This window comes from Polyodon spathula, chromosome 14, assembly GCF_017654505.1.
Source record: "Polyodon spathula isolate WHYD16114869_AA chromosome 14, ASM1765450v1, whole genome shotgun sequence".
Lineage (NCBI taxonomy): Eukaryota > Metazoa > Chordata > Actinopteri > Acipenseriformes > Polyodontidae > Polyodon > Polyodon spathula.
In genome coordinates this window covers 8,894,596-8,921,607 of record NC_054547.1, presented here as the reverse complement: position 1 = coordinate 8,921,607, position 27,012 = coordinate 8,894,596, and the positions used below count along the sequence as shown (strand labels likewise).

At 35.0% G+C, this 27,012-nt stretch overlaps 1 protein-coding gene across 3 annotated transcripts in view; it reads left to right on the top strand.

Moving 5' to 3' along the window:
• Positions 1-27,012, top strand: part of astn1 (astrotactin 1) — a 168,131-nt gene that overhangs the window by 26,405 nt on the left and 114,714 nt on the right. The window contains exons 2-7 of one of the 3 annotated variants that reach the window (XM_041270923.1): positions 3,500-3,687; positions 8,603-8,990; positions 10,054-10,200; positions 15,243-15,350; positions 16,871-17,017; positions 17,959-18,126. In XM_041270923.1, the coding sequence (XP_041126857.1) occupies positions 3,500-3,687; positions 8,603-8,990; positions 10,054-10,200; positions 15,243-15,350; positions 16,871-17,017; positions 17,959-18,126 (1,146 nt within the window). Of the gene's footprint in view, positions 1-3,499; positions 3,688-8,602; positions 8,991-10,053; positions 10,201-15,242; positions 15,363-16,870; positions 17,018-17,958; positions 18,127-27,012 lie in introns of all 3 variants that reach the window. The other 2 variants (XM_041270922.1, XM_041270924.1) reach the window with 2 other exon arrangements.

Here is a 27,012-nt window from a genome sequence, read left to right as displayed (position 1 = left end):
TTTCATAAAAATCTAATGCAGTAGAACCTCTTGAGTTACAAGCACCTCATGACTGCTGCAGGGTGTTCATGAGCGTACGTTAGAATTGTCTGTAACTACAAATGCATGTCCTACATTAATAAAGGATATGAAACTTTTTTCAAAGGAATAATTTAATGGAAACAATGTCAGAAAACAAAAGTATTTTTTTTTCTTTTAGTAGTAGAAAGTGAAAAAGTAATCTTGATTAATATCTGCCCCAACTTCTACTCTTTACTTCACCTTACGCCATAATCAGTTTTTTATATTTCAGGTGCCGTATTTAGTGACTTGTGTCTCTCTAAGTGTGGTCTTCATTATTACAGTGTGGCATTAAAAAAAATGTCAAGTGTATACCCTAACTGACTGAATTAATGTGCTACAGTTATTTACCTCTTATGGTCGTAGTCATTGTTTTTTGAGGTATGGCCTTGAAACTTCCAGTAGTGATATTTGTTTTAAAATAGCCAGACTGTTCTGTTTGATTGGAGTGCTGTTGACTCTTGAAGCACAATGGAACATGTTTATCTCCATTAACTGTTAGAAGAGCCAGAACCTTGGTTTTCAGAAATGACAAAGTGTCGGAGTTCAGATGGGAATTGCCCCCGTTATGACAGGAGAAAGCAGTGCCCTGACAGATATGTCAGTTTTGGTTAAGAAATATTTCTGACATCTGCTAAGAGCACCAATTAGACAAACTGCAGGCAAGGTCTGCTAAAGAGAAGTGATCATAAAAATGACATTCAGACTGTTTAAAGCAGGGTTTTTGTGTAGCTAAGTGACAAATTTAACATGTGTTAATGTATTTGTAAAGGCATCTAAGACTGTCAAAACACTGCACTTAATTCCTATTGTTTTCACATTACTTAAACAAATCTAAGAATAAGAATAAAACATGCAGTATTTTATGCTGTTACATATAATTTGTACAGAAATTGAATAGATGGAAAAACAAAAAAACAAAATATATATATATTATATATATATATATATATATATATATATATATATATATATATATATATATATACAGTACCAGTCAAAAGTTTGAGTACACTTGCTGGAAACTAGGTTTTTTTCATAACTGACAATGTTTTATGTCGTATACGTGTCTGTAAATAATTTAAAATAAAAATACATGTTACAATATACAAACCAAAACATAAGGAGTATCAAAGCAGTGTTCAAGAAAATTTAAAATTTTCTCTAAATCTTGGCTAAATCTTAACCCTTGCTTTCTTTGCTTCCATTTCATTGAAATTGACAAGATTTACATTTCCATTTAAAAATAACATTTTTGAATGCAGTTCACTTAATATTATCAGCTTATATAAGTACATGGATCATATACTGAAATATTAAGTGTTTATAGACAAGTTTATACAGTTAAAAGCATAGATAATCATGAAAAACCTGGTTTCAAGCAGGTGTACTCATACTTTTGACTGGTACTGTATATATATATATATATATATATATATATATATATATATATATATATATATATATATATATATATATATATATATACACACACACACACACACACACACAATCACGTAAATACAGTTAAAAGCAGGAAGGCTGCTTAGGAAAGCCAAAAGGTTTTTCTTTTGTTCCTAAAACATGTGTGGATGCTTGAGCTTCTCATAAATCCAGTCTGTTTTCAAGTACTGTATCACATTTTTTCATACAATAATCTTTGTAAACATGTGTGACAGAGAACGAATGATTCTTGGTGTTAGATTTACTTCCCGACCTGCAAGGGCGCTGTGTAAAGGGAACGCAGTACCCTGGACTGGATGGCCCAATTTATTCCCAGGGTTATGCGGAAGTTGGCTGTCTAGAAAGGGGGTGGAGCTACAGTATACCAAACCATCGACCCGGAAGGGAAATGATGTGGCCCCTGCGAATTGGAGGAAAGTTGCTCTTGTTAACCAAGGGGTCATGGTTGATGGTATTTAAGGGGATGTAGTGATCTGATCTGAATGGTTAAATTATGTAACCAAAAGGAGAACCTGTGCTGTAAAATCATGAGCATTGGTTTATTGTCGTGTCTAAAAATACTATTTGTTCCCTTTCAATTTGAAGATGACCACCAATTATACTTTTGGAATATGCTGAGCATTCTATATCAAAGCTACTGATATTCTTTGAGCACTGGATGCAGAAGCAGCTATCTTCTTTGTTTATGTCCGTGTTACCTCTGTGGTGCAGGGCCTATGTGTATTGCTCTCTGCGCAGTGACTAGTTATTACCTCAGTGAGGCAGTACTGAGGACATCACTCCATGGAGGGCCCTATCAGCAGCTTTGATATAAAATGCAAAAATATAAAAATTTGTAAAAATAAATCCTCATTGCACCTGGATACCTTGTCTGTAATTTTCTTGATCACTGCTACATTACCTTCACCTGCACACAGTTAACCACTTTGCCACAGTGTGTGACATAGTTTAAACGTTTCTTTAAAAAGAAAAATATTATTAACACTTGAATTAATTAAATCAATGCTTTCTGCATTATATACTGCTAGTTTAATATATCTCTTAGTTTTGTCAATTTTGTCTGCATTAGTTAAATTGATATGATGATGGGTTAGCAGAGACTATTAATCAGTTAGGTAATTCAGGGGACGAAGACTTTTGTGATTACAAAAAATCGTAAAAATGTCATTGTACTGCAGTTTCTGCGGTGGTAAAAAAAATAATAAAAATGTTCTTCCTTGTGCTGATGATACACAATATAACTGTAGTTTAATTTTCTTCTATCATTTACATATTGGTGGTCCCGCTGAGATTTTAAGCATTGATTGTTTTGTTTGTAAAATTGTTACTTGCAACCTGACTCCTGGGAAGTTAAATAAAAAACAAACCTACTCGTTGGAGCTTCCATTTCCCTGGCCATGCATTTGTATTGAGGCTGGAACAGGCTTTCCCCCGCCCAATTCATCAGCAGTAGTTTAAATGCTCCCCTGGAGATAGGATGTTCCTATTAGGGCCTGTTACATACAGTAGGTCAGCTTCTTTAATGCTAATAGCTACAATTGTATGTTCTCTGGATGGAGTAATATGAATGAGTTGCTCTTCCTCATTTATGATGGCTTGTGAAAGTACTAGGAGAGTGATTGAGTGTGAAATGGTGAATTACACAAAAAATACCACAGAATATATGCATTCATTTTTTTTTTCTGAAATTACACAAATAGCATGTTCCTTTCCCATTAGATTGCTTAGTTGTTCACTCATTTCTGTTGCAAATCTCCAGTGTTGTCCAGGCACAAGAATCTATCACTTAATCAGAAAAAACCTGAGCCATAGCGCTTCAGGACTATTTTGAAGTTTTACTCATTTATTTAGCATTTTTTATAAGCTTTAAGGTGTACACCTTAAATGTATCTAAAAAAATTGTAAGAAACTATAAGGGTTGTGCAACTTCATTGTTTGTTACTCAGAATTTTATTTAATAGTCTTTTGTCAACAGAAATTTCAGGCAGTGCTGAGGACATCCCCCTGGTGCGATGGAGACAGCAGTGGCTGGAGAATGGAACTTTGCTCTTCCACATTCACCACCAAGACAGCAGCCAAAATCTACCAGGCATGTCCCCTACAGACTACCCATCAAACGAGTCTGCTGAGGAGGAGCTGCGCATCCTGCACATCTCTGTCATGGTAACACTTTTCTATGTGGTATTTAAGTTTAATTTGCAGGGCAGGCATAAAGGCAGTATCAGTACAACAAATATCTTCTCGTGTTATTTCTTACTTACAGTATACCTGCTCTAGTAAATTAATCCTACAGACTTTAACAGTATAGACATTTTTTTTTTTTTTTTTTTTTTTTAATCGTATTATTGTTCCCAGTGGCCTGTTCTGAGACAGTATCAAAATTCAGTACTCTAGACAGGTCAAAGCAAAATGACTTAATGTCAGGCCTGTACAAATGTTCTCTATAAACAAATGAAGGATGGTGGATCAAGATAATACATTTTAAGTTGGATTGCTTCATTCTGCCATAAACCTCTCAGTATAATTTTTTTTTCAGAATTTCTAATTGGCATAGAATAGGAAAAATGTAAATGTGTCTAACCATGTAATTGCTAATATCCACTAGAATGTTATATCAGCTATTACAGATGGCAGCATTGTAAAAAAAAAAAAAAAAAAAAAAAAAAAAAAAACTTGGGATAATAAAAGTTATGAGATGATAGTCAACAGCTTTGCAGTAAAAGTAAAATCCCCATGGCAACATTCTTTCCATTAACACCATAATTGACAGACACTGTGCAAAGGTCCTTAAACCTTTTCTTGTGTTTCTCTGTTTTTAATATTTTGTTAATCATTTTAGCATTAAATGTATGCATGACTGTGTTTTCAGTAATATTGTTAGTTATACCAAGCCTGTTCAACAAACCTCAGACTATTTATTTAATTTGATGTTTTTTTCTTGAGACTAGTCCACTATATCTCAATCTACCTATAACTATATGTTATCATAAAAAGATAACACTATAATAAGAATAAAAAGAGATTTAATTCTAAAGCTTATTGGCAGAAGCTTGTGTCGGCTATACTAACTGAGCCTCACCTGGTCTCTTTTACTATTGATCTTATGTTTATTTGTTTCTTTAAAAGCTTCTTTAAAACACAGATATATAACTTTAATCTGCCAGGGTTGGCATTAACACATAAAAATGTCGACAGATGGCTCAAGCCTGATGTTTCATCTTGTCTCACTGCAGGCAGTGCAGGGACTTGGATTCATAAATCCTCAAAAATAACACAATTCAAACCTTCTCAAGACCCAGGCAGCAAAAAGAGATGCAGAGCACTGGTAGCACTTTTCGTTAGGAAGCATCTGTCAGCAGCCCATTTGTGTGGTCCATGGGTAATAACCAAAGAGGACAAATGAGCTCAACATGAGAAACTTGTGGGCTGTGCTTTAATATGAAGATATTAGTGCAGAGAAGCCTGTTGTGCAGGCCTACCCATTTCCACATTAGGGTTCTACTTACTTCAGTATCAGTACACTGTTTTGTTGTTTTGTTTCGACTGTAGAGTGGTTTTCCTACCAAGTACTGTCTTTCCCATCATCAGCTTGTGCCTGTGCTCATCTGGTTTGTCAATCACATTTAATTTTTCAAATGCAGAGGATGAATTGTTTTCAAGGTCATGGCAGAAATCAAAGGGTCTTATAATCAGGGCTGGCATTTCCTTTGTGAAGAAGTGGATAAACGTTCTATTTGATTTATGGAAAAAAAAACAGTAGGTTTTATTGGGAGGATGTGTCTTGTTTATGAGCTGTGCCACTGTGCCTGAGAAGAATGCTTAAAAGTGTTTGCTCTTGGTTTGGCAATAAAACAAGTGTATTTATTGTCTTATCATCTGCTAGCTTTGGCAGTGTGTACTCTATCGGACAGACAACCGAGAAGTTGGCACACTTTTTGCATTTTAAGTGCCCATCCTCCCCTCAAACTCACTTTCCATACAATGAATCTTCTCTGGCGGAAAGTTGTCTGTACAAAAGATGAGAAAGCTTTGATAAGTTGAGTCTTGAAATTCAAGCATTGATTTGAATGTTAGCATAGTTAAAGTTAGTCTGTGCTTTCATTTGGCCTAGAATTTTTGAAAAGGGGGCCATAGACTGTTATTGGCTTCAATTAATAATAGTCTCCTAATGTTTAGTGAATTTTAAGCTTTATGGTCCAACATTTCATTTTGCAATGATAAAAAACTTAATTTCTCTAAAGCGAAATGTGCCAGAAATGCATTGCATAAAACTGTAGGCAAAAAAAGTTTATTTCCTAATAACAGTGATTTAATGGCTTTCCAGCAATTTCTCTGTAATAACACATAAAATAAATAAATAAATAAATAAATAAATAAAATCATATAATAAGAAATACAAAAAAGGCTTGTCTGGTGAAAATTTGTACTTATTCCCAGTGGCCTGTGATAAGCCAAAATATTGCTGTAGATATTAAGAAATATATTAAATATGGATTACTGTTGTAAAAAGCAAGCTGTAATTCTGTTTCATTTTAGAAGGTGACATTTAAAGTTTTTTTTTTTTTTTAAATAGCAGAACCATGCATGAAACTACCCTTTTTGGGTTTGGGTTTTATTAAAGTAAAACCACACATATATTCTGTAACACACACCTTGGGAAATGACACAACTGCAGTACTGTACACAAACGGACAATGTCTGTAATAGTGGGAAGCTCCCAGTTCATTGTTAGAGTCGAAATACATGTGTGTTGTCCAGTGTTGAAGGTTTCTGTGGTTTGTCCCTCTGTAGCCTGTCTGTTGCTTGTCATAAAACGTTGCCCATGTCTACAGACAGCCATGGTGGAGCCGTTGCTCAATACAGCCACTGTTTTGAGGGACAAGCCAGTAGCATGGGCACCCACCATCATGCTACTTGTGAAGTCAATGAGATCCGTCTGCTTGTTTTCACATTATTTTTTGATTTTCGCATTTCCGACCATCTTAAATTCATCATTCGGAAGTATTAAAAGTAAATCATATCGTGTTGAATGTAATGTAAATTAGTCTTCTCCAAACTCCATTATTGGTCATTTCATCTCATTACACTTGAGTTTGTTCAGACTGAATTGCTTCAAGTTTTTATTGAATTCAATTTAATATCTCTGCATCTGAAATACAATGAATTTAAAAATAGACCTGGCACTAAACTAACGCCTGCCTAAATGTGCAAATGTGGAAAGCAGATTGCCTTTACTGAAACATTGATTTTTCTTTTTTTTGGTAAATAAAATTGTGCTTTTCAAATGTGCTATAAAATTGGGGAAGAATTTTTTCTCTAGTCTCCATAATATAATTTTCCAGTTTCTATAGGACAAAACTGTTTAAAAAAAGTACATTTTTATGAACATGAAATTCAGCAATATTTTACTCCATCATACATCAGCTCTTGCCTCTAATCCAGTTATGCACCGATGGAAATAGTTGCTTTCACATTGCACTTTTGTATGCCTTCCAGTTTCATTAAGAGTTTATTTAAAATGACCTGAGAAAGCAGAGCTTTCATATTAACTTCTCTGCAAGGCCCGGACATTTATTTTCAACATTGATATGTTGAAAATTAAAATTGGTTTATTTTATAGTATTTGTATACCAGGGTCCACACTACAAAATTCTGGGAATGAAAGCATAACTGGTCACTATTACACTGGTTTAGGTGATCTTGGTCGTCTGGATTGTACAGATTGTGTATCATTGAGCTTTAGCTGTGTTACAGTATGGCATTTTGAACATAGTTTTAGTAAACATTTTAGTTCATCCACATTTTTTCATTATGGTTTGTTTAATCATAGTATGGTTGCTGTAGTGTTCCTGTTATTGTAAAGTGTCTCATGGAAAGAGTGAGATCTATTTTAATGATCTGATTTTACTAAAATGACATATATATATATATATATATATATATATATATATATATATATATATATATATATATATATATATATATATATATATATATATAATTAAGTGATGATAATTATGAGGTCAATTAATCACCTGTGCAGGAAAACATCAATGGGCTTCATAAAGTTTTAGGGTGTGGCAGTGCTGGGATCTGCAGTCTTCTTTAGATCATTAAAATATACCCCAGTGCCTTTAAGTGCATTATAGAAATGTGATGTAGGTGTTGTTGATGTGATAATGGGTCTGGCCATATGGGTTGGGACAGATGACTGCCACCCAGACTGTCCAGCTCAGCTACTGAATGACTTGTGGTAAAGAGGCAATTGAGAGGTCAAGAGGACACAGGCTTTGAAGAGTGCATCATGAGTAAACATTGCTTGGGTTCTATTGTTAATTCCTTCTCTGCAATAATCTCCAGAATGCACACATTTCATATGGCTTTTTATTTTATCTTCAAATTGCTACAATTATTTCTGATTATTTTTGTACCACCTTCTTGTACCAATTTCCGTCATTATTATTATTATTATTATTATTATTATTATTATTTATTATTATTATTATTATTATTATTATATAGTGTGCTGATTTTACCATTTATCATTATGAATGTGATATTTTGTATGGAATATGCACTGCCTACATGCCAACCTGCATGTGATTACAATGCCTCTCAATAAAATCACTTTTACTGATATTCGACAAAAATAAAGAACCCAATGCATCATAATACTGTAGCTCTATACCCATTACTGCATTTTCTTTTTGCTTTACACTGGAAAAGGAAGCTGAAACAGAAGTGCATTATTTTTGGTAGAACTCTTCTGTCATTGATTACTATTGAGAACTTTACTTTTTTCCTAAGGAAAATATTTTATTTATATTTTGTAGACCTCACCACCTGTCAACTGTACAACATAATCTGCTCACCCATTGAGACTATTTGGAACGAATTAGTACATTATCAGTTTTGGAGTAACCTATATAAGGTTGTTTATGGCTTGCTCATTAGTATAATAAGTATCACACTAGATCTTGTGGTCCATGATTCCTCAGTACATTCAGTATTTGTCAGTATTAACTGAGTTAGCCCTATTCTAGGTTGCTAAGTTTTCCACCACTGTTTTGTGTTACAGGGAGGGATGATTGCTCTTCTCCTGTCTGTCCTGTGCTTGGTTCTGATTCTGTATACTCGGCGCCGCTGGTGTAAACGCCGTCGGGTTCCTCAGCCCCAGAAGAGTGCCAGTGCAGAGGCAGCTAATGAAATCCACTACATCCCCTCCGTGCTCATGGGCGGCCAGGCCCGCGAGAGCCTGCGCAATCCCCGTACCCAGTGCCACAACTCCACCCTCAGCATCCGCGAGACCCCCATCCTGGACGGCTATGAGTACGACATCACAGACCTGCGCCACCACCTGCAGCGCGAGTGCATGAACGGGGGCGAAGACTTCGCCAGCCAGGTGACCCGCACGCTGGACTCCCTACAGGGCTGCAATGACAAATCCAACGTGGACCTCACACCCGGTAATGAGAATGGTAACACTTGAATGAAAGTGTTACCATTAATTACAATGTAATGGCAATGTGGCTTTGCAAATGTACGAATGCATATGTACTTGCAATGTTTTTGCAAATAACATGAATTGCATAATAACATAACTGCACCACACAAGTAAAATAGTTACACAATACACTGTACTTTTAATTGATGCCACTTTCAGTTTGAAAAATGGGAAGTGTGATACCTTGTGTGGAATTGTAAAACAAACCCTAATTACTTAAACCTCACTGGGATCAAAAAGCTGTGGGTTCAGGTCATAATCTTTATGTCAGTTTGATTATTTATCACTAATATAAAGTTTTCTCTATAAATTATGATTTCATCTTTTATTTATGATGATTATTTTTTATAGATTACTTTAACAGTATTTGTGTCTCAAGTGTTGGTTTTACTGTACATTAAATAATAAAATAAAAATAATGAGAGAAAAAATGTTCTAAACAAAACAATTCATGTATGTAAAATATCTACTGTATACACACAAACAAGACACAACTGGTTTCTTATAATTTATGGTTTACTTAATTTCCCTAATCATTTCCATTTTTAACTTAATAGTACCCATAGAACACATATTTATGTTTGACCTACGTACATGTTTTATTTAAGCAAGACACACAATTATTTTGGACTTGCTCTATCCAATTATAATATCCTGTCCTAAAATGTATTTCTTTAATTGCTGCAACCTAAATGGCTCCAAAAATTTCTCAGTATAACATTGTAAATGACAGCACATATGACAGACATTTGTTAGCAATGTTAAAATATAGCTATTTTTTAAAGGCCCTTCACGTAGGCTCTTCAGACATTCCAGTCTGAATGGTTGAGTAGCTTTAAAATGTGACAGAAAATGACAGCTATCCGGAGGCATAGAACTGCAGGTATTGTACAGTGTAGTGTAATGAAAGGATCTAAAACCTGAACTTCTCAATCTGACTGGGGATTTTCAGCCACTGTCCCTGAATGACACGAGTCTTTGCTGCAGTTTTCTGCAGTTCCTAATTGTGCTTTCTGTTCCATCAGGGAGTGACAGTACCAAGCTGTCCCTAATGAGCAAGTACAAGGATAACATCATTGCCACCAGCCCTGTAGACACCAATCACCAGCAAACAACTCTGCTCTCTCACACCTCCAGTAACCAGCGCAAGCGCCTCTCAAACAAAACTAGAGGTGAATCATCTTTCTTTGATTAATTGCTGTGTTTAGTTAACTTTACACTGCGCCAGATGCAACATGTCATTCAGTCCCTGATAATAATAATTAAAGAAAATGTTATTACCACTTCCATTCCTGTTTTTCTCTTAATCACCAATATGTCTGTAGCCACAGCAATCAAAATCTTCTTGACCTTGGAGTGTGCGTGTTGGGTCAATAGTACTGTAACAAGTGATGCCTTGTTTCAACTTCCAGGCGCTACAGGCATCAGATGCCCACGGCTAGCTGCTGATCTTTCTCGCCCGAGGGATATCCCACCTAAAATCACTTGTGCCTGACCACTCTACCCACATACCTAAATAAATCACAGTCCATCAACTAGTCTATGTGCCACAGAAAATGTTACAGTGAACTGACCAAAACAAAAGATGAAGGTATAGTCAAAAAACATGCCACTGATTCATTACATTTATAAGTATGCAGTGTCTTATGAGATGAAATGGAAAGTATTTTATAGCACATTGTCGTTCCCCATATTCTCCAGACCAAGTTTCTATGTGTTATTTGTTTTATTTATTATTTTGGTTAAAGTGAATGTAAAATAGTAATAAAATAAGGGCTCAACCAGTGTCTTTCATAGCACATTTTATTCCATTGGCCCCTGTGGCTGACAGTCAACAAATACTACTGTAAATTTACAATTCTGTAATTTAGAACAGGAACTGTAACTCATACTATTTTAAATTTATATGAATTACCTATTTAACAACAATAAAAGATTGCGTTCATGTTTATGCTTCCTGGCTCCAATTATTAAAGATCCTAAAGCAGTCGTGGGTTACATGGGCCTTTACTGTTATTGGAAACTGCTTCTAAACAGAATAGTCTCTTCTTGATCCCAAAAGCTATTATTTCCTCAGCCTAGCAGCATATACTTCTCATCCTGACCTTGAGAAGAAGCCTATTATTTTTTCTCTTGTATTGTCAATTTAAACAATAACGATTACTTAAATAGAGGCTTTCTTTATCAATAATAGAATTTTGCTTAAAGAATGGTTACCGCTATCCTAAGCTGATATGCAGACATGGACTATTTATACTTGGTATTGTGAGAGGCAGAGAGAAAAACAGGAAGATGAATGTGGGGATCATTTCAGAACAACAAAAAAATATACAATAGATTAAATCTTTTCTTAATTCTGTAGCAAAGTAAAAGTAGTTTGTGTCCTGAAAATGATCCATCTTGTGAGGGTGAGACCCTCACTGTAATATTGAATTGCCTGTTCTTGTGATTATTATTGTGATTGTTATTCTACTGGTGATAGAGCTGTAGTTTATTATGTGTTGTGCATGCTGTTGATCAAGTGCATTTGATATATGATGGTGTATTGCTGTATTTAGATTAGGGTGCTTCTCTTGAAGATGCCATAGCTATAGGGTTTTGTTTTAGCCATATGTGAACATTTATTGTCATAAAGCTGGGGAAGATACAAGAAGATTTCCAAGCATTTGAGTATCCCAGTTTCAACTATTGTTTCTATTATCAAGAAGTATAAGACTCATGGCACTGTCACAACGCTCCATCGGTCTGGAAGAACATAGGTTCTTTCACCAAGAAGAGGTAGAAGAATTGTGAGGAAGGTTAATAACAATCTGAGATTGCCTGCCAAAGATATTCAAAGTGAATTTGCTGCAAGTGAGACTGGGGTTTCCATTTCAACCGTAGGTCAAGGTGAAGGTCTCAATGGTCGCAGGAAAAACCACTCTTAGGAAAACGTCACAATTACAATCACTTAAAGTTTGCAAAACGGCATTTGAATGATGGGAGCTCTGCTAAAGGGTTTTGTGGAGTGATGAAACAAAAATCGTTTTTTTATTTGGTCTCGCTGATAGTCGCTATGTTTGGAGAAAATCCAGTGAGGCGTACAAAGAAGATATACACTATACCTACTGTCAAGCATGGAGGTGGTAATATCCTTCTATGGGGCTGTACATGGTCAAATGGATTCTATAGCATACCAAAAGATATTGGCCAATCATCTGAAACCCTTCACTACAAAACTTGGTTAATAAAACCCAACAATGATCCAAAGCACACATCAAAATCTACTTCAGAATATTTAAGGAAGAATAAAATCAAGGTTCTGGAATGGCCTAGTCAAAGTCCTGATCTAAATCAGATTGAAAATTTTTGGTATGAGTTGAAGAAGGCTGTGCATGAGAGAAGTCCTCGGAATGTGAATGAACTGGAACAATTTTCATTAATTTTGCAAGAATAGTCAAAAATCACTATAGAATCATTCGAAAAGCTAATTGACAAATATCCTAATCATTTAAAAGAGGTTGTTATTGTTAAAGATGCCTCAACTAGCTATTAATTTTATTTTCCTAGTCAATGGGGGGGGGGGGTAACAGAGGTTAAAGGTCGTATTGACTTGACTGAAATGAGCTCTGTTCATCACTAGGCTATTAGGATTCTTCTCAAAGCAAGCTCACAACCAGGTAAAGACAGCCTTTGAGATACATTATTATAACTCAGTATTGGAGCAAAATAACCCAGAACCACTCTGAATGATCATAAAGTCATACAAATGAAAGAAAAACCATTAAAAACACATATGAAGCTACTTATGTTTTACCCAGATTTGCTTATTTTTCAGACCTTTTCTGGTTTGTACAACATCTGTATTGTGTGTGAAATATTAATTTTTTTTGTGTTAACTGGAATTGTCGAAGATGTCCACAGAGGACTGTGTGAAACTTGCTCTTCAATAAACAAACAGATATGTCTGGTTCTTTTAAAAACTTCCATTAGGTCACAAACTGGAGGTTTTGTCTTGCGGTGTTACATGCTGTACCTAATCTATTTTATCTAAGAGCAATATTCAGAGGGTATTTGGTAATCAACCAAACCTAGCTCTGATATGCACCAATGATAATATTGAATCCTGTACTTTACCTATAAATAACATGACAATTTTGAACCTCTGTTCCACATCTGTGTCTCCAGAGAGCTCATTTTGGAGACTTGGTGCTGGAATAAACATTTTACATAAGAGGAATATTCAGAGGGTATTTGGTACTCAGCTAAACCTACTATGATACGCACTGCTGATAATATTGAATTCTGTACTTTACCTATAAATAACATGACAATTTTGAACCTCTCTTCCACATCTGCATCTCCAGAGAGCTCATTTTGGAGTCTTGGTGCTGGAATAAGCATTTTGTGCCTACAATTTGCCTTCTGTGCTTCACAGTATATACAGTAGCTCCTATTTAGTGCACCCAGTAGGGAAAATGTTCCTTGTATATTAAAATGCCTTCCAAAGTAGTAGTGGAAAACAGATTCCACATGGTTACCCTTCATTGCAATTCTGCATTAACAGCAACCAGAACCCCCATTTGTTTCTTGTCTTGTCTGTTTATACTTAATCAATCTACAGCTATGGCCAAAGCTTTGTTTCACTCAGAATTATTGGATTGAGGCATCTTTTTTTTTTTTTTAACTATATGAATATAAATTTGATTGTTTATTTAACATTGCGTTATCAAAGAAACCACAATATTATATTGCAAAAGTCTACCTGAACCATAATAGTAGCACAGTATTTGATGTTAGATTTCAAAATGTCGCGTTTTTCAATTTTTGTCAGTTTTTCGTTAAATATATTAAAGTGGTATGTAATTCAATACGTGAATGTAACATTATTCATCAGGTTTCAAATGTGTTCATTCTATAGGGTGAAAACTTTTGGCCATAGCTGTATCTGTGTGTTTCTTTTTAGTATGATACACTGTACATCAAGAGTTGGCCTACACATAAATTATGACAGCACAAGTTATAAGTTAAAAAGAAATAGGTGAATGAAATAATTCCCGATATTAATTACTACAGTAAAGAATGTCATCTTTCAATTATTCCTTCAAGTGAGATCAATATTCTTTTTTTATTTGTTTTATTAGCTACACAGAATGTTACTTTTAAGTCACTGTCCTTCAGTTACCCTAAAAAAACAAGAACCATCTAGAATTTCTAGTGACAGAGATTTTTTGTTAAATGCTAAACAAGCCATGCTAATTCTTTAGCTATAAGCAAATCGATTCCTCTTTTAATGTATTATCATTTATATATTCTGTATTTTTCTACTATCTGAGATAATGGAATAATTTGTTCTAAGCTTGCCAGAGTGAACTTTGCCTTACTATAGTGTGACAGAGAGCAGCACTCCCTCAGTTTGTTCTGGTTATTGCACCACATCCAATTAGTCCCTAAAGAAGAAGTCTGACCCTCACGTCTTTGCTTGATGCTTTATCTGTTTATATATCTTGCACATAAGACAAGTGCTTTTATTGATTTCTCACAGTGAATAGTAAAGCAGTCTGTGATAAAATTGGTTCTTGGCATATAAACAAAACATGACTCCCTGAATGTTGCATGCAACAAAATTAGAATTTGTAGATGTTTGACTTTTGGAGAAAAAAATAAATTCCTTATAAAAGGAAATGTGTATCTGTTGTGTTGGTCTTCATAAATTCCCTCTGGTTTGCTTAGTGAAGCTCAACTGCCCCAATGGTGTTGTTACATAATGGTAAATCAGATGTTGGTATTTAGATGTTATAGTCCTTAGTCTTGTGCTTGCACTAGGGATTCTAAAAATGTTTTAGTTTACAGATTTCTAATTCAAAAGGACATACCGTGCACCACTGCTTGATGCATACCCCATCTAGAACTGTGGAGCCTTAGGGTAAATCGCTTACATGTTTGTAACCTCTTGCATAACATATACCTCTTGTATAACACTCATCTTTAGCGTACCATGCAACTATTGTACACTAACCAAGAAAATAACATAATGCACAGCCTGTAGCATGTACAAATTCGGCACTGGGCATAATGGTTTCAATATGTGAATAGACTGTAAGCCATATCTTACACATCCAAATGTTAGGATTGAAAAAGTCCCTGTGCTTGGTATTATTGCGTATCACCCATTTTAATATTATGTGTGTGCTCAGATTGGATTAATGATGTTTTCACTGACTGTCCTCCACAGCGGGGTCAGCATTCCTTAACCCAGAAGGGGATTCAGGGACAGAGGCAGATAGTGAACCCCAGATGACCTTTTACACTGACCCCTCGAGAAGCAGAAGACGCAGCCGAGGTATGAGAAATGGTAATGCCACTTCTAACAGGGTTCTTTTTAAAATGGGGGGTGGAGGCACAATGAAATTGAACTGTGATTGATTCTAGTATTTTGTGTTAATTTTAATTACATGAATTTGTATATTCGTATTCGGTACCTGAAGGATGTGCAGGGATATTTTTGGTTAGTAATACCTCTTAACATTCTTTATTTCAATTTCCTATTTAATTTGCATAACACAAAACTAAGTGCATGAGACACTTTCAGTGGATACATTTCTGTAAGAGAGCAAGAAAGTTCAGAAACCATGATCTCAAAACCCTGGAGACAATGCTGTCACCAACAGATGGAGAGAAAAGCAGTTAAAAGCATGGTTGCTTAAGATAACAACGGCTTGATCCAATTACCAAAATCCTTTTAGCACACAGATGTCACAGAAAGCCGATGTCAACAATGTAACTAACACCTTTAATTAAAATAAGTAGAAACTGGCATGCGAAGAATGACAGCTCACAGTACTTTGAACTGAGAAACTTAAAAACATGTTCAAGTGAAATAAAGGTTAAACACATTTAAAAATATATCATTATGGGTGATAATATATATTTTTTAAAAGTGATTTTATTTACAAACATCTGATTGTTGCAAATGTGTTTTAATAACCTATCTGATGATGTGATATTTAACAAGAAGAAGTATTAAGAGTATGTTGTGATTTTTTTTTTTAATTACCTAAGAGCGTGCAAGGTACTAGTCTTTAAAAAAAAAAACAATCAAAACATGCTTTACTTACTGTAGATACATGCAAGATACAGTAAACAAAATACACCACTCTAACACAAATGACATTGACATAGACTTATAGTGAAAATGTTTGTCTAATATTATTAGTAAGTTTATTTTTTGCATGTTATATATATATATATATATATATATATATATATATATATATATATATATATAATAGTAACAAAGCCTTATGGCTAAGGTCTGTTTGCTCCTTTCAAATCATTGACCCAGACACAAGAATTGCAAAAAAAAGCACTTCTGAGTATTTTTATTATTTACAAAAATTAAAATAAACAAAACAAAAACCTAAACCACACAGGTCTCCACACAGGCTTCACATAGACAGCCCTGAGCAAACGTTTTGATCTGTTTATATACCTGCCTGCTAATGATAACTTGGAGCTCTGATAACTTGTTCTACAGTGTGGAACTGCATTGCAGTTCAATCAACCATTTGGATATCTCCAGGGGATTTTTTCATAGTCACATCAAATGGAGATTTCACTTTCTAAGCACATAGTGCAGCACTGTGAAATACATATTTATCTTTGTGCTGCACTGAGAAGACCCCACACACCGGCCATCTGGGGATACTGGCATCACAGAGCTATCATTCCTTGAGGCTAGGTTTTCATTTAAAAGCTCTTTGCTCTTTCATTGTCTGAACACTTTTGTTTGGTGACTTTATAACCTGTGACCTCAACTAGAAGTGTAAAGTCAGAGTTTCTTCTTCTTTTTACGTCTCACAGGTTCTCCACGAAGTCCAATCAATAAAACGACCCTGACTCTGATCAGTGTTGTCAGCTGTGTAATTGGTTTGGTCTACTCATCTCACCTCACCTGCCCCCTTAATGTTCGTATCATTCTCCACGTGCCTGAGCACCTCATTGCAGATGGTAAGTTTCATCATTGTTTAGATACTGTGCTCCATTCCTTCAACTCAGAGTAAGGATATGATATACTGAATGTTATTCCACATAACGAAAGGATCCATTTGCAGCCCTTGTTGGGTAATCCAGTGCTATTTAGACTAAACTTCTGAACATGAAATGACAAGAGTGGCTTCTTGAATTTGTTTCTGCTATTTAAGCAATTGTTTTAGTTTATGAACTATAGGTGATACAGTATGTTAGTGTTCTGTGAGAGACTATGTTCTGTGTCAACTGCAATGAATGTGTTAGCTCATTTATAAACTGGAACATTTGTCTGACTATACTGCTATATTTTACAAGGTAAGACTTATATTTGTTAATTTTAAGACAGTTTCAGGAACTGTAATTTTCAGAATATTTTGCAAATTTGAGCTCTACATGTTATACAAGCTAAGTGTACAACTCCTTTCTAAGTAAGCCACTGATCTATTTATTATGGATATAGCATGTTTGAATATTTAAAAAAAAATATAAACCAAATCCAATCATCAATCGTGCAATTCAGACTATACTAAGTTTTACTAATTCCACTAACTTGTTTGTTTATGAAACACAACAGACAGACTGTTTTAATAACAAACCTTTCTCAAAATGAGTGAGGGAAGATATCATCTCCAAATCACAAAGTACACTCTTCAGATGAATCAAATTGTTTTCTGTATATCTCAAAAAACAATACTGTGTTTTAAAGAAGTACCCTTTCCCTTTTAAAGAAGAAACTATCTTGTGCTCTGTAATGTAATGTTGTGATTCATTTTTTACACAAGGTAGCTAGCAATTGAATTCTATAAAACAAGATGTTTATAATTTAAATAATAACAATACAGAAAAATAAAAAATACTTGAAATTTTACATTGGATTTATTTTTCACTGAAGTAAGCTTTGGTGTTTCTTGTGTCCACAGGAAGCAGGTTTATTTTACAACAGGGGAGCCAGCTGGATGGCAGGGACTGGTTGAATCCGGCTCAGGTGCTGCTCTTCTACCAGCAGAATGCCAGCGGACCCTGGATGACTGAACTCTGCGGCCGTCGCCTGCTTGACCCCTGTGAGCACCAGTGTGACGCTGAGACAGGTAAGGAGTCCAGTACTGTGTTGTACTAATGTCCAGCATGCTCTACACCTATGGTGAAATGTTTTGTATCACCTAGAATTTTAGGATTGAGACAAGTCAATTATTATTATTATTATTATTATTATTATTATTATTATTATTATTATATTATAATAATAATTATAATATAAATTTATATATACTTATATTAAATCGATAAAATAAATTATAATACATTAATATTAAAAATACACAATATAAGATTCTAATGACATTCTGTATTATCACAGTCCTAGTCACATGAAATGTACCATGTTAATATAATGAAATGTCACATTCTAAATTTTTTGTCAGTTTTTTTTTTTTTTTTTTTGTGCTTATTTTAAGAGAAATGTAATCACTAAAAACATGAAACCTGAAAGCTGCAAAAGGGCTGTGTGTTCATTTTTGTTATGTGCAAGTACCGCATGTAATTGGCATCTCTGACATATTGCAGACTTCACAAACAGTCTTTTGCAAGTTGCATATAAAATGCCAATGGTAATTATGATTAAAAAAAAATGAAAGTGTAATAGCTACAACTGGAATCTTATTTAAAAAAAACCTCACTCTACTCAAATGCCAGTTTTAGTTGAAACATTATAATTTTGAAATACATTTCTGAAGTGTTACAAGTTACCAGATGAAATGGCATGACATTGTTGCGGAAGTTATTAATATAATAAAAGTGACTTTTTTCACCATTTAAACTGTAATTATTCAAGTTATTTTCAATTAAAGTGAATTTGAGGAAACTCCTCAGAGAGGAATGAAACAAATGTAACAGTTAAAAAATAGTGAGAAACAACTTATGCTACCCTGGGATTCATTTTTGTTTAATTAGAGCCATATTATAGCGAGTTATAATATGAATTAATTACTGCTGACATTGGTAGTTAAAGTTTTAAGATGCGCTTGATTTAAAAGTGTAATTACACATATAGTTGTAGAATAAAAATGTGTAACTAAAGCATAGTTCTTGTTATTACAGTCACCGTTATTTAAAGTAGTGCATAAGGGAAGGATGAGAATATAATCAACAGAAGATCAAGCTGTTTGAATTCATGTTACACTGCTGATATCTTTTGCAGATTAGTAGGGTGTGAAGAACACTCACATTGAGTTTTTTTTTTTCCCCTGTTTTTTCTTTCATTGCTTGGACTGTTATTTGTCAAACCTTTTCCCCCAAAGGTATCTATAGTGTGCAGGGTTCTGACTGTACTTTAATTGGTGTTAAGATCTCTTTGAGCGCAAAAACAGTGGCAGTGGTTGAGGTGTTGATTTCACCACTGGGAGTTTGTGGTACCTTTGCTTGGATGTGTGTGTGGGAGGCAGGAAGCTGGAGGCAATTTTTCAAACATGGAGGAAACTCAAGTTTATTACAGCACATCCCTGGAAACAAGGATACAGTGGATGCTGTGTTAGGATTTCTATGGATCTGATAGTTAAGGTTTTAATTGTAGTTTAATCTTCTGGTCATATGAGAAATTTGCAAAAAAAAAAAAAAAGTTTTAAAAATGTAATCATTCCATTCCAAAGGTTACTTAAGGGGTGATAGATGCATTAAGGCTTCAAATCACGCACATGTGCATATACATTAAACAAAAATGTGGTGCATACCATTTTTTTTTTTTTTGATTGGTTAATTACTGTTTAAAACCATTGTGGTGCTTCTGGTTGGGAGGATTTCAAAAGACATTTTCAGACAAATAAGGGCAGTAATCCTATTATACTTTGAAAAATGACCCCAGGCCAGTTTACCAACTTTCTGTTGCATTTTACAATGATTTGTGTCAAAACCACTGAGACATTCAACTGGGTAAGTATTAAAGGCAAGCTTGAACACCTAAATGATTTGGTGGCAGCAGGCTAAGGGCCTTTGGCAAACTACAATTATGAATTGTATGTATGTATGCATGCAGCCAAATCCATCAAAACTACCTTTCAACTTCATATACCATATGACCATATACATAAACACTCTAGAATTAGGGAACCACATTTCTGTACAACTTTCTGTTCTTTGGTGTATTCCTCCATTTAGTTTGGTATCTAGTTCATGTCAACTAGCCCAGTAGTATTATAATGTGCTGGACATATTTTGGGAAATCTTCAAAGGTTATTGTGCAGTGGCTGCTTACACATACATTGTTTATTTGTTGAATTTATTGAGTTTATTGAGTATAAAGGTGGGTTTTTCAAAATATTTTGCAACAGAACATCATGTTTTGCACATGTTAACGACCGTCCCAAAATTCTCTTATATTTTAGAACTACATGAAACATGTGTTAACCTATCACATGCAAGACTCATAGAACATATGCCCCCACCTTGGCTGTTAAAAATAGCATACCTTGAGCTTACCCTACAGAATTGTCCACATCGTAACATAACTCTACTACCTTCACCTAAAAATCTTTGATGAAAGAACAGCTTCTTCAGTGTTTGCCTTCTCTGCTTTTAAACATTAACTATTCAGTGTCAGTCAGTTTCAGCTACTTGCTTTTAACAAAGCCTGAAAGTAAAGCTTGTTGAACTCGCATCCCCCAAATGTTCTCTAATGTGAATCTTCTTGTGCTTATAAGTATGCAGGTTAGGGTTGCAGCTCTTTAATTGAGCAGCTGTGACACACTTAATTGTATAGACATTGCTGAAGTTAAATAAAAAGGTGCAAATAACTGGTTCATTTGCATATTTGCAATGCAACACAATGTGCCATCTGTTTTGGCAGTTTTGAAGCACTGCACTAATAGACCTCTCATGGAAAATTATTTTATTTGTTTGGAGATGAAAACTATGAAAGAATTAGCACTGGTGTTATTTAAATTTCAAAGAGACCATTTTTTTAAATCATGATGCCCCCTACTGGGCTAAGAGTGCTTCTTAACACAATAACATTTCAGCATTAATAATCTGCTGTAGATCAGAAATAATATACATTTTAATAGAAAGAGGTGTTTCAAAAAATGTAAATACATATCAATGTCTAACGGATGGGATGTGTATGAATTATCAGTTTTGTTCAGTTTCTTTTAAAGGCGGGTTCTCCAGTTGTTTTATTTCATGTACATTCTTACAAGAATATAAGAAATATTTAGGGGAATGGAACAAAGAATGAACTTTCTACAAAAGTTTTGTGTAAATTCAGTTACACTCTAATAAACTTTAGAGATGCTGTATTCAGCTTGAATATGTGTTCTGAAATAGGCACTAAATCTGATTAGAAGCTGTAACGGGAGATCTGTGCTGACTGTCTGGTGTGGTTCTGCAGGAAGAGGGCAGCAGCCTCATAAGATCCGCCTGTCAGTCATGGCGATGACATGGAGAGGTGGGGAAAAGGGTGTTTTGGCTTTCCCTCTCTCTGAGTGGCTGAGAGGCGGTCCTTGGGGGATTGCCCGGTCCTGATTACCATTGCCAGTATACAGTTTCTTATAAATTAAAAAAGAAAATAAATAAAACTAGACACCTGTGCCGTGTTTTTCAAATACCAACTTCTGTCTCCTGTGTCAGTAAATACCTCCACCCTTCCACAGAAGCATACACTGTACTCATTTACTGGAAGACCTACAGTAGCTACACATGTGCCATGATTTTTATCAATGATTTGCAGTCAGGTAAAACTTTTAAGAAAGTAAGTCAAGTTAACCAAATGTTTCAATCTCATGCCTTTAGCAGTTTTCTGTCGGCAGTCTGTTTTATGCCATATATCTTTGTGTTTTTTTTTGTTCTACAGGCATTAGCCCAAAGATTTGTTTATTTGATTTAGTTTCTTATAATATTTGAATTTAAAAATAAGTATAATATTGAAAGGGTTGGCAGGGCTAGCTACTGAGGCCATGTACTGATACAGTAAAAAAGTCACAGATGAAAGGGTAGTTGGAAACGATTAATGGCCTGATAGAACACAGATAGACACATCTCAGAATTGTAAGTACTGAGTCTGAAAGTCATGCGAGGGCAAGTGGTTTAACTGGATTTCTTTCTGGTAATTGTAGACCCTTGTCTACCCTTGTCTTTCATTCCCCTTTCTCCCTTGGCTGGATCACAATCCATGTATTAATCAGCTGAATATTGTCCTCTGCCTCACTCCTGCTCCAAATTACTGTGTTTTCTCTATTTCATTAATTCAGTGGAATAATATATGTACCGCATGTCTGTCTCCAAGGCCTCAGCATTTGGGGATTTGTCTTGGGGTAAAACATGTCATCAATAACTAATAAAATAGGCCCCTCTATGATCTTTACTCTACCCCATATATCTTTTACTGAATAAAAAAATAATACAAAAAATATTAAATTCATGATAATTCTTTTATTTATTTATTTTTTTAAAATAAATATTATACTTTTCCTGCCAGGTGATCATTTCAACTTTAACAACCTTCATGCCAGTTATAGCTACTTCTCCGGCTGTGCTGTATAATGAGTTGCTGTAATGTCAGCCTCCATTTTTGTTATTATGGTCACTGTGACGCTTTCTTCATTTATGTCAACAGTACAAGAATTCCTGTACCCTATTTATATTTTACCCTAACTCCATCTCCAAATATGACTGTATTTGTTTTTATGGAGATCATAAGGAAAACAAGTATCATAAAGACTATACCAAAATGTAGCTTTAGGTTTCACTAATTAACCTCAGAACAGCCCACAAAAGACAGGTATTAAACAAATGTAAAAAATAACAAAAATGATTGCTAAAAACACAATAGATTCCCTTCAAGACTTTTCCATAGGTTTTATTTTATTCACAAAGTCTTAAAAAAATCTAACAGAGCATTCTTTTCTTGAAAACAGTTGCAGCATAGGCTGGGTTTACATGCAAGTGAAAACCGACTCTTCAGTCATGAATGTATGACATTGTCACGCAAATACATCGTGAAACAGCAAAAGAACGTCCTTTGGTCAGTGCGACTTTAAGGGCAGGGTCAATCGCTTTCTCACGATAAAAATAGCTGTAAAAACCCATGTAAACAGGAGCAGGAATCGTGCTTGTGGCTCACGAAATTTCAGCAGTCAAGACCCCATTTTAACTGGCGAAATGTCATGTTATTCCTCAGCAAAGCTGTACCAAACCACACACACACACACACACACACACACACACACACACGCACACTCAAGAACAAACATAAAAGACATTGCAAATGTAAACCTCTCGTATAGCCTGTTATTAATGTTTGTATAAATGCATGTTGTTAAGCACACCTAACCAAACTTTTAGCATCATAATAGTAGTACAAGTAGTAGTAGTAGTAGTCCTATTTAAATACCCAAAAAGGATGTCAACTCCAGCCGTCAACGCTTAACGGCTGGAGAAAAAAATTCAACTTAGCACCCCTGTAAGAGAGGTGCTAAATAAATAGGCATTTAACTAATTAAAACAAAATAAACCCGTCAAAAGACTGCAAATTATATATGAACAGTAAAAGAGTAGTCGTAGTAGTAGTCATAGTAGTAGTCATATTTTCTTTCTGTAATTCTTTTAAGATGTCCCAGGAACAACAGAGCTCCACCTCTTCTTCCACCGCACAGAATTGGAATGAATTGTTAGCATCAATTGGCATTTTGTGCAATAAGTAATGGGTATAGTTAACAAACAACATAAATGTACTGTGTCGGTTTATAATATTACAAGACATAAATGTTTCATTATAATGTGTGTGTGTGTGTTAAGCGGATTCTGTGCCTGGCACTTCTACTGCAGCTGCAGACCAGCAGAGGCAGGGTATAGGGATCGGCAGATGTGTACAGAAACATGAGGATGCTCAGCTTGGTACTCTGCCTATAGAACTGCCAGTGCATGAAGCTGCTCAGGAATCTTGTATGCATTTTTACATATCCCCCTGTTCTCAATCTTATATTCATATAGGCCTAAGGATCATACAATTGTTTTATTGTATTGTAGTGTAACCCCCTGTGTTTCGACATTTTCCACATACATTTATAAACTACTTTAATAAAATAAAACTTTTACATGTTGCACATATCTATTTTGTAAGTAGTAAAACTTGTACTTAGTAGAAGTTTTATTTTATATACTTGTGTGTGTGCGTTTGTGTGTGTGTGTGTGTTGGAAAGGTAACGAGACACAAACAAGTAATGCGTAATAATTTGAAAAGTGCATGACAAGAAGTTAATTCCTTTCTCTTGTTGTTTTTTATTCATGGCAACGCATGAAGCTCTCCTCACGATATTAGAGTCGTTCTTTTCCTAATTACTAGGCAGACATGGACATTTAAATATCCCCAACCCTACATTACTATGAATTGAGTAATCAGCATTGGTACAGCCGACTTTCTTTCCTAAATCAGAACAGCATAGCAACGCATTTCCTGAAAAGTGCAGCAAAAACATTGTGAGGAAAACTGTCATGACTTGTCCATGTAAATGCTGTCGTAGTTGTCCTTGATAAATACACAAACAAATATGTTTTGTAAAATGTTACATTGTATTGATAAATAACAAACATTAAGCCCAGACATCCATAGAAATAAATGAAGCAAACGCACATAGATCAGACAGGATCAGATCGATTTCCTGTATAGCCACTGATGAAAACTTCCAAGCACCTCACAGCACAGGTGATTTTAAGTAAGATGATTGGATTGTTTTTTTTTTACACCTGATGAGAAAATATGGAGAGAGTACCATCCATATTGTGCCACAGTTTTTATAAATTTTCTTTGATGTATGAACATTTTAGTAGTTCCAGAAATATCCAGCACCATTTTGTTTCATATTTTGAAGCCAGCCCAATGACAAAGGAACTTTTTCTGTGAGGAATAAAAAAAAGGTAGCACTTAATAACATGGTAATAACATGTTAATAAAAGGTTAACTACCAATGGTTTCTGATTTAACATGGTAGTGACTGTGTTATTGCTGGAGATGTGATAGGGTTACCATGTAAATTCATCAGGTAAAAAGATGAAGCTGACAAGGCCAGTTCCATGTTTTTACAAAATAGCTACTCTTTAAATTACCCAACTATAAAACAATGCAATTAAATCATTATTCGTGCCCAATAACATAAGAACATAAGAACATAAGAAAGTTTACAAACGAGAGGAGGCTATTCGGCCCATCTTGCTCGTTTGGTTGTTAGTAGCTTATTGATCCCAGAATCTCATCAAGCAGCTTCTTGAAGGATCCCATGGTGTCAGTTTCAACAACATTACTGAAGTATAACCAGCAATTTTACCTGTATAATACTTTTGTTGCAGGTTGGAGAGGCTAATGTATTTGTTTCTGAATTTTAGGACATGTAATACTTTATGTTATGCTGGTTAAAATGTTATCTGATGTCCTCTTTAACCAGTCTAGTTTCTGTAAAAAGTTAAATGTGTGCTTCATCTCCCTTCAATTACCCGTTATACATGCATACACAAATATGAATAAACAAGACCATTGTAAAACCTATACACCACCGTATACACCACAATTATTATTTACAAATGCCTTAGTAGTCAAAATGCTTTAGTAAGTGAAACCTCATCATTTTTATTAAACAGGCTCATTAAAAAAAGCAAATGGCAGGCCTTTTTTCTTCATAATATGTAGAATGTGAAGCACGTGTGCTTAATCGAATTCCACGTTTGGTTCAGGGTTGTTTCTCACAGATGTTGTTTTGCTGATTGCTTTTTTATGTTCTTTTGGTTTCCAAACCATTAGCTACAATGTACCGAACATGTTCTTGGTAATTACTTGCACTACCACGGGCACCAAAACATAGCCCAGGAATATGTTTGTGCTAAATCTGTTTCTAGCATTAGATATTTTAAATAAAGCATTTGCAGGCTGGCCTGCTCTCGCATTGTATTAGCAGGCCCATTGCTTTTACTCTTTGTAAATCTGAGGAGGCAGTGAGAAAAGGCAGTGTATCATTACTACTGCATTACTGTTTTCAGGAATGCTCCTGGAATACCAAGCTTAAAAGATTGATAGATGTTTTGCAACTCATTATATTTAGGGGTCTACCTAAATTGTGATTTCGCAGAAATCGGGAAATTGAGGGGTCATCAGGAAATTCACCTCTTTAGGGGCCAATGCGTAGCGGACAAGTACAGAGAGAAAAGAAAAAGAAATCTTGTTTAAACTATGCAGCTTTCTTCTGTAGAGGCTTTTTTTTATTCCTCTGCCGTCCTATGTGCATTGCACGTAGGCAAAAAAAAAAAAAAACAATTACAAAAAAATGCTCCAAAGCGGTTAATTTTTTTTGTTTACTGTACAAATGCCAATGGTGTTTTAATCAGCCTATCAGTGCGTCTGTACTGCTTTTCAGTGACCTGTAGTGTTCAGTGGGGGGTGGGACAAAGTCAGTGCTGCATTGTTTTGATTTAGGTTGCTAAAATCTAGTTTTCAACATTGGAGGTAAAATACCAGAAACGGACGACAAAGCAAAAAAAAAAAAAAAACAAAGTATATTTCGGCTTATGATTGTGTCAAGATATTTCTTGTAATGTTTTCTTTGGAGAAAATATGATTGATCGCTATTTAGCTTCAGAATCACACATTAAACGAAAGGCTACTACAGAGGCTGCTGAACAGAACGTAAAATAAACAGCTTTCAGAAAACAAACTGGAAAGGCAGCCCAGACAAAAAGTATTCCTGTCGGTTGTAGCCAAGTTAAATCAGTACTACAGGTATGATCTATCACAGCCACCTCACTTCAAACAACCTGCTGCTTACATTTTTATGCAGTTAGAATTTTAAACCTGAATAGGCATGGTTTTTTTGTTTTGACTGGGTACTAGTAAAATTCATTATTGGATGGGACAAGTAACATGACAACGAATGTGCTTGCCTTTGTTAAAGTATGCCAGATGCCTTTCAGTAACCGAGTTTTGGGACTTTTTCTACTCTATT